This window comes from Podarcis pityusensis, assembly GCF_964106645.2.
Source record: "Podarcis pityusensis genome assembly, chromosome: 13".
Lineage (NCBI taxonomy): Eukaryota > Metazoa > Chordata > Lepidosauria > Squamata > Lacertidae > Podarcis > Podarcis pityusensis.
The window spans coordinates 32,240,460-32,249,815 of record NC_138038.1 but is presented as its reverse complement, the minus strand read 5'-3'; the positions used below and the strand labels follow the sequence as shown (position 1 = coordinate 32,249,815).

General features: G+C 39.7%; 1 protein-coding gene across 1 annotated transcript; it reads left to right on the top strand.

Moving 5' to 3' along the window:
- Window positions 1-4,216: 4,216 nt before the first annotated feature.
- LOC308460857 (vomeronasal type-2 receptor 26-like) lies at window positions 4,217-9,356 on the top strand (the record flags this gene model as incomplete). The annotated part of the gene is made up of 5 exons (XM_080977391.1): window positions 4,217-4,378; window positions 5,657-6,508; window positions 6,869-7,096; window positions 7,423-7,549; window positions 8,455-9,356. The coding sequence occupies 5 exons, from the start codon at window positions 4,217-4,219 to the stop codon at window positions 9,354-9,356; spliced, it is 2,271 nt and encodes a 756-aa protein (XP_080833517.1).

The following is a 9,356-nucleotide window of genomic DNA, read 5'->3' as shown; positions in this document are numbered from 1 at the left end:
AATATATGTGTGCATCTCTTTGTTTTTAATTTATATTGAGGCTGGGAGGCAGAGGGATAATGTGTTGGTAGAGATCCCAACAAAATTCAAGCAAGGGTGCAGACGTCTCTATTTAATTCCTGTGAATAGACTTGAACCCACCTCAGACATGCTGGATTACTGGATTGCATCTTTACCCTAAATGCTACATCTTTGTGCTGAGGCCTCAGTTGAACAGTAGGGAGGAACAGATAAGGAAAATAAAATGAAATAATATATTTCCATCTCTCCATTGTGTGTGTGTTGCTATGGCAGAAAACTTTAGATTTCTTATTTTTTTTTTTATTTGTATACCACCCTGTGCCCACATACTAATGGCATAGAATTCCCCTCCCCCTCCCCCCACACAAGTGTTGCATGGAATGCTTATGACCAGAGTACCTTTTGGTTATTAGGCACCGCTGTGAGGGACATAAGAGACATTTGATGAGCTTTTGATTTGATGAGAGGACAGAGACTGAGGTGGCAACAAAAAGTGGGTGGGGACAACCAACCAGAAAGGAAAGGAACACTAACTGCCTTTTGCTATGAAGTTCACTGGGTGCCCCAAAAGTGTCCTGTCAGCTGCTTAAGGCACTAAGACCACCTAAGACTCTGACATGGTAGCTTTGTGAGCCATTAACTCTGAGGGCCTATCTCCAAGTGAAGCCTTACAGATGTTGGCATAATTGCAGTGCAGTAAGTCCCACTTCCTCAGGGGATCTGGATGATTTTTGAAGGGCCTTCACTGTAGTCAGCCACCAGTTGTTCCAGCTGGCTGGAAAGAAAATGGCTCCATAGGAGACTTCTCCTCTCAGTTGCAGAAGAGCAGCAAGATTGTGTCCTCTGTTAGGTTTGCCATATTTCAAACAGGATGGAGCCAAAAGCTTATCCTCTGAGTTAATGTTATAGTTCTTGGTCCATTAGTCATGGTTCAGATAATATTCTTCTAATCCCACACAGTGATCATTAAGCAGAAGCTCCGTAATCAAAGGAATTATGAAGTTCATATGAACTCCTGCACACATTGAAGGAACACAGGGATTTTGATTGAAAAACCTACTTATGTCTGCCCAGTTTACGTTTCACATTCACATAATCATGCTCTGTTTAATTCCATTTAGGCATGTGCTTGTTTGTTTTTAATAAGAAAATCAGTTTTAAAATACCATACATTTATCAAAGTAATAATAGAGTACTGTGCTTACAAGGTGGCAAGTACGTAAGGGAAACCATTTTTTTGGGGGGGGGGTAGAATTTCTCAAGATGGGACAGTTTTGTCAGAGCTGTGTGCAGATTGGTTCATACATTCTGCATATCTACATTCTGGTGCACTCAGAGGGCCCAGATATTTAAATCCAGCTTGTTTGCTCTACAATAAAGGTAAAGGGTAAAGGTACCCCTGACTGTTAGGTCCAGTCGTGGACAACTCTGGGGTTGCAGCGCTCATCTTGTTCTATAGCCCGAGGGAGCCGGCGTTTGTCTGTAGACAGCTTCCGGGTCATGTGGCCGTCATGACTAAGCCGCTTCTGGCGAAACAGACAGCACACGGAAATGCCGTTTACCTTCCCGCCAGAGCAGTACCTATTTATCTACTTGCACTTTGGCATGCTTTCAAACTGCTAGGTTGGCAGGAGCAGGGATTGAGCAACCAGAGCTCACCCCGTTACAGGGATTCGAACCATGGACCTTCTGATCGGCCAACCCTAGGCTCTGTGGTTTAGACCACAGGGCCACCTGCGTTCCTGCTCTACAGTAAAGAGCAACCTAAATCCTTCCCCATCCATTTGTACATGTGGGATCATGGGGACAAACAACCTGTCACTACCAATCACTGATGCCATGCAATGTACTCCACTGCCTTTGCAATATTCCCCCATGGTCTGCGCAGTCAATGGACCTGCTTTGCAGGAGGTTGGACCAGATGACACCCAAAATTCCTTCCAACTATACAATTCCATCATTTTATGACCGTGGAAGAAGCATATAAAGTTTTAGACAGCTAGAGGTTCTCCCTACAGGAACCCTTCTTTCATGGGGAATCTCTACACACAAACAGTTGTAGATGTATAGAACTCATCCCAATGCTTGCTCTGCTAGAGCAAAAGATGTGGGTGAGTGTGGCACTGGTGGTGGGTGGGCTAGCCTGATTGATGGTGCTTATTATTCATTTATTAAATTTATATACCACCCTTCATCCGTAGATCTCAGGGCAGTTGACAACATAAAATTGCAAGATAAAAACACAATACATATAATAAAAACAATAATGAATAGCACAACCTCCCTTCCCCCCACCCGCACCCCCTCCAACAAACACATTTAAAAGGCTATAGGATGGTAATCAGTCCAAGTCTTGGCTGAAAAGAATGTTTTCATCACACACTAAAGGTGTATAATGAAGGCATCAGTCAAACCATCCTAGGAAGAGCATTCCACAAATGAGGAACTACTGCAGAAAAGGCTCGTTCTCATGTTGCCACCCTCTGGAGCTTTTGTGGAGGTGGCACAAGAAGAAGGGCCTCATATGATTATCACGGAATCCAGGTAGGTCCATATAGGGAGAGGTGATCCTTGAGGTATTGTGGTCCTGAGCCATTTAAGGCTTTATAGGACAAAACTAGAACTTTGAATTGGGTCCATGCAACCATACAGTATGTGTGCATTTGTCAATGCATAGAATGGTTTATGTGAAACCCCTAGGAATTGTTGAAACATGCACACAGTCAAAATTTAGAATATATAAACTCGTTGGGCTGAAGATTTTTCTTTGTTTCTTCCTGAAGTTTTTCAATGTGCACACAGTGTGGTGTAATGGTTAGAGTGTTGGACTAGGAACTGTGAGAGCAGGGTTCGAATCCCTACTCAGCCATAAAGCTCACTGGGGGACCTTAGAGCAGTTACCATCCCTTAGCCTAACCTACCTCACAGGGTAGGATGAAATGGGGGGAGAAAAAATATGTGCACCACATTGAGATCCTTGGAAGATAAAGGTGGTATATAAAATGTGATGAAGAAATGAACGGACATATATGGTATTGCATAAATAAATACTGTTAATAATTTAAAAATTATAGGAATGAAAACAATAAATAAGAAAAGCAAAAATTTGAAGAGGTCTGATAAAAAAATATATTCCCATCATATTAACAATGAACCTTAGATTTGCTGGCCTTTAAGTGAGTGGTCTGTTATGTGAATTTAACTCAGTTCCAGGACAAAAGGAGTGTACAGCTTTCTGGGAAATGCCACTGGCCATTTGTTACCCCTCAGAAAAGAAAATATAGCAGTAGAGTTTAGGTAGAAAAATACACATAGTACTTTTGTTATTCAGGGCAAAACTTCGAGGAACATCAGTACACAAGGGAGATTTTAATCACACCAATCATTGTCAAAATTACTGGTATCCATCCTCCTACACAGTGGAGTGACAGATATTTTCAGCAAGATCAACAATCACAATATGAAAAAAATATATAAATACTTTGTACTCTTGATCACTGAATATAGGCATAGGCAGGGCTCTGTCATTTTCTTTTATGGCTATTTTCCATATACATGTTGGAGCATGTTTCCCATCAACTGATTTTGTCACTTTAGATGTAAACATGAGAATGTACATTTGGAGGTGAAACGTTTTTGACAGGATCATGCTTCTGGTGGTGTTGCTGCTTGTTCTTCTGTCTCATGCTGTATGCAAGAAATATTCCATTAACTGCAGCATATATGATGATCCCCTCCCTATTCCACACAAATTTTACCAACCAGGTGGCCTCATCATTGGGGAGATGGTTTCCCAAGTCTTCTTAAACTATGGTACCCTCAGTTTCAAGGCACAACCTACACAGATCTGGGTTGATGAACCTGTGTAAGACAATCTCTGTTTTCTCTCCCTTTCAGTCTACAAAACGTATTTTAAATCTCAATTCTTTTTAAGTCTATTATTTTCTATGGTTCTAAAGTTTGCCACCATCTTGGAAACATTTGGATAAAAAATGTTGAAGAGTACAGATGCATTTTTGTTATAGTGGTGGTGATTTTATTAAACTGTTGCCACCTTTATTACAGTTCAGTGCCTAAGAACTACCAGCACATCCTGGCCTTAGCATTTGCTGTCAAAGAGATCAATGAGAATCCCAACATCTTGCCAAACGTCTCTCTGGGTATCCGCATCCTCAATAGTTACTTGACTGCAAGAATGACTTATAAGGCCACACTGAGCCTGCTTTCCACACAAAAGAAGTTTGTTCCCAACTTCAGTTGTGACAGGCAGAACCAATTGATAGCTATCATTGGAGGATGTTTCTCTGAGATCTCTGTCAACATGGCTTTCATTTCAGCAACCCACAAAACTCCACAGGTAAGCTGTGTGTATGAGGGTATGAAACGAGCACATATGGCATATTATCATGCTCTTATGAAAGCAATTTTAACCATGCTCCTGGTGATATTTGGTAAGCAGATTGTTTAAATTGAGTTGATTATGAAAACTGCAGTGGACTCACAGTTACTTTGAAAGCTTTACCCAATTACTGTTCATCAGCTGCTAGGGCTTGGGCATTGTCGGCCAATTGGTGCCAAAGAAGGATAGAATTTTTTTTATGTATGGTACCACAGCAGCAAGAGTACTCATCGCAAAGCACTGGAAGACTCAAGATTTACCCACTCTGGAAGAATGGCAGACGAAGGTGATAGACTATATGGGACTGGCTGAAATGACCGGCAGAATCCGTGACCAGGGGAAAGAGACGGCGGAAGAAGATTAGAAGAAATTCAAAATTTATCTTAAGAAACATTGCAAAATTAATGAATGTTAAAATGCTTAGGTTTTAGGGGGCAATGGGGGTTACAGCTGTAAAAGATTAAGTAAAAGAAAAGAATGAGGGGAAAATTTGATAAAATCAAGTGTTAGGATTTGCTGAAATAATTTTGGAAATTGGAACGCAGAAAGGGGAGGTATGGGGAAGTCGGCGAAGTAAGGTTTAAGAAAAAAAAGGATACGAAATTATACATGTTTGTGTGTTCGTTTGTTTGTTTGTGTTTATAAAAACTTTGTAAAACCAATAAAAATTTTATTAAAAAAACAACAATATGGCTTTCATTTCAGCCACCCACAAAACTCCACAGGTAAGCTGTGTGTATGAGGGTATGTAGCGTGCACATATGGCATAGTATCTTGCTCTTATGGAAGCAGTTTTGACCATACTCCTAGTGATATTTTGGTAAGCAGACTGTTTAAATTGAGTCTTGATTATGAAAACTGCAGGTGGACTCACAGTTACTTTGAAAGCTTTACTCAATTACTGTTCGTCAGCTGCTAGGCCTGGGCATGCCCCTCGAGTCCTATTCTGGACAGTAATAGTTCAGTTATCTGAATCAGGCTGAACGCTCCCTGAGTTTATTCCACTCCAGCCCAATGCCTGGTTTGTGATCCAGAAGTACAAAACTCCATAAATTCCTTTTGCTTGCATTTGTAAACCCAAATGTTGACATACATGTTTGTTTGTTTGTTTGTTTGTTTGTTTGTTTGTTTGTTTGTTTGCATACATGTATGGAACTTGGATAAATGCTACCCAGTAAAACTCTATAATTTTACGGGACAAGATTAATTCCAGTATTCTTATATATTTTATTTCAGCTCCTTTACGGATCATTCTTGCCATTAAAAGGATCCAAAATGCTATTCCCTTTTCTGTACCAAATGGTCCCAACTGAATCCTACCAGCAAATGGGAGTTGTGAGATTACTTCAGCATTTTGGATGGAAATGGGTTGGGGTTGGTGCTGTGAATGATGATAAAGGGGACAAGTTTTTACAAACAATGGTGCCAATGCTTTCCCAGAATGGCATATGTTATGCTTTCATAATAAGACTGCCAACATGGAGCTATGTGGAGAATATGATTGACATACTTTTAGAAAACTTGAAACTCTATGAAGCTCTCATTGACACAAAAGTCAATGTATTCTTTGTATATGGAGAACCTCCATCTTTTCAGAGTATAAGGATATTTCTATTTGCAACATCCTATGTGTCATGGCCTCCTCTGGGTAAAGTGTGGATTGTTACATCCCACTGGGATTTCACATCAGTGTCCATTCAGAAGACATGGGATATGCAAACCTTCCATGGTTCCATATCTTTCACTGCTCACTCAAATCAGCCACCAGGCTTTCAAAAGTTTATTGAGGAGATAACGCCTTTTGGAGTGAATGGAGATGGATTTATCCAGGACTTCTGGGAACAGGCATTCAGTTGTTCATTAAAGAAGCAGGAGGAAGATGAAAAGGAAACATGCACTGGGGAGGAGAAGCTGGAGAGCATTCCTGGTATTTTGTTTGAAATGAAGATGACTGGCCATAGTTACAGTGTCTACAATGCTGTCTATGCTGTGGCACATGCTTTGCACGACCTATACAGATTGAGATTGAAGCATAGAAGGGTGTTAGGAGATTGGAGATTGGTGTTGCAGAAGCTGCAACCATGGCAGGTTATTACAACTTTCTTTCTTTCTTTCTTTCTTTCTTTCTTTCTTTCTTTCTTTCTTTCTTTCTCTCTCTCTCTCTCTCTTTTATGCAAGCTCATAAATGAACCAAAATTTCAAAAACCATTCAAGTAAAATATTTTGGTGTTCTTTCTGTTTTATGCTGCTCTTATTTATGAATCCATTGGGATAGTTAATGCTAGTTTCATTATGATAACAGTGAAAGTAAAAATTGGGACAAATGAAGGCTACTAGAAATATAGAATCACAACAAATATAAATGTAGTATGATAGGCCTTTGTAAAGCTCAGTGAAATCATTTCAAAGACCTAGTCCTTCCTGTCTTTGGATTCTCTTTGAATACAGATCCATCACTTTCTAAAGCTCATCATATTCAATAACAGTGTTGGAGAAACAATACATTTTGATGACAGTGGAGAATTAGTAACAGGCTTTGATGTTACAAATTGGATGATGTTTCTGAATGCGTCAGTGGTTAGAGTAAAAGTTGGAACACTAGATCCTCAGGCTCCTCAAGGCAAAGAGTTAACCATTCATGATGACCAAATTGTCTGGCACCAAAGCTTTAATCAGGTGAGTATATAAGAGACAAAATGTTCATCAGTCCAGTTCTTTAGATACTAAAGATCCTCCCTTTCTTTTTAAAGACATATTAACAGAGTAGTGATATCTCTTTGAAATTTACATGGATTTTTCAGAGAATCTTCCAGTTTATTGCATTATTTCAGTTTTTAAAGAAAACAAGAATCCCTGACCCCCCCCCAAAAAAAATGCTGTCAAAATGGCTGCTCTATAACCATGTTATGTCATATGAAGCAGATTCATTTGTTTTTATTACATCTTATTGAACTCCCCACCACCACCCATTTTTTCTCATCATCCATCATGTTTCTGTGCAGGTACTACCAGTTTCTGTGTGTAATGACAACTGCTATCCTGGCTACAACAGGAAAAAGAAGGAGGGAGCAAAAATTTGTTGTTATGATTGTGTGCCGTGTCCAGAAGGAATGATCTCTGATAAGAAAGGTGGGAGACAGAATAATAGCAATAACAATAACAATAAGGTTATTATTTATATGCCACCCATCCAACTGGGTTGCCCCAACCACTCTAGTTAACTCCCTTTAAAATATTAAAAATACAATAAAATATCAAATATGACAAACCTCACTATGCAGGGCTGCAGTTGTTTTAATTTATTATTTTCACCGCGCCCATCTGGATAGGTTTCCCCAGCCACTCTGGGCGGCTCCCAATAACATATTAAAAACAAGATAAATACATCAAACATTAAAAACTTCCAGAATAGGGCTTGTCAGAATGGCAGTGGCCTTGTGAATCATTGACCTGGCATTGCACAGTGCCACTTTAGGTTTCATGTGGGACACCCTTGTTTATACATGTATCCTTCTGGTCAGGATCAGACCCAGAGGCAATAATATTCTTCAGATAATGACTAAACCTACCTCCTTGGTAATGACATGATCTGCCCCTCAGACAACTCCTCCTGCCTGTGATCACTGTGATCAGATGTCCCAATAAAACTCCCCTACTGAAACCTGCCCCAGCCATTCTGTTGACCACGGTTTACTCCCATAGCAGCCTTCCCATCCTCCCCTTAAAAACAAATTATAAAATTAACTAATTTAGAAAATACTAGTCAAAAAAATAAATAAACATATATAGAAATATCCAGCCATTTTCATAACCAAAGGTATCTAGTATTTATTTCTTAGGAGAATGTAAACTGCATGAATATAATGGTGGTTTAAATTTTAAATAAATATTTTTCAAACAATACAGTACAACTGTTTATCATTGTAAAAGAACAAAACATCTCATGAGGTTTTAAGGCTTCTTAGATAGAGGTTGTTCTGCATTTAGGAATATTAAAATCCCTCTTCCTGTTCTTTAATTTTTTATTTTTGAAGATATGGATGCCTGCATAAATTGTCTAGAAGACCAGTATGCCAATGAAAACCAAACTCAGTGCATTCCAAGGATTATAAGCTACCTTACTTACAATGAAGATTTGGGGATCATCTTATTTATTATGGCTATTTCTCTCTCTGTTGTCGCAGCTTTAGTTCTTGGAATTTTTATGAAGCACAAGGAGAGTCCAATAGTAAAAGCTAACAACCGGAACCTCACCTACATCCTTCTTGTTTCCCTCCTCCTTTGTTTCCTCTGTTCCCTGCTCTTCATCGGACAGCCTGGAAAGGCAACCTGCCCTCTCCGACAAACAGCTTTTGGCATCATCTTCTCTTTGGCCCTCTCTTCTGTATTGGCAAAGACCATCACTGTGGTTCTGGCCTTCATGGCAACCAAACCAGGTGCCAAAATGAGGAAATGGGTTGGCAAAAGAACAGCAAATTCTATTATCCTTCTCTCCACTTTTATTCAAGTTGGTGTTTGTACTCTTTGGTTAAGTACCGCTCCTCCATTCCCAGATACAGACCCACACTCATTCTATGGGGAAATCATACTAGTTTGTAATGAGAATTCAGCTACCATGTTTTACTGTGTTTTGGGCTATATGGGCTTTCTAGCCATTATCAGTTTCATTGTGGCTTTTCTAGCCAGGAAGCTACCTGACAGTTTCAATGAAGCCAAGTTCATCACTTTCAGCATGTTGCTGTTTTGTAGTGTGTGGTTATCCTTTGTTCCCACCTATCTGAGCACCAAAGGAAAATACATGGTGGCTGTGGAGATCTTCTCCATCTTATGCTCCACTGCTGGCTTACTGGGTTGCATCTTTTTCCCTAAATGCTACATCATTGTGCTGAGGCCTGACCTAAATAGTAGAGAGCATATAATGCAAAGGAAAATATGA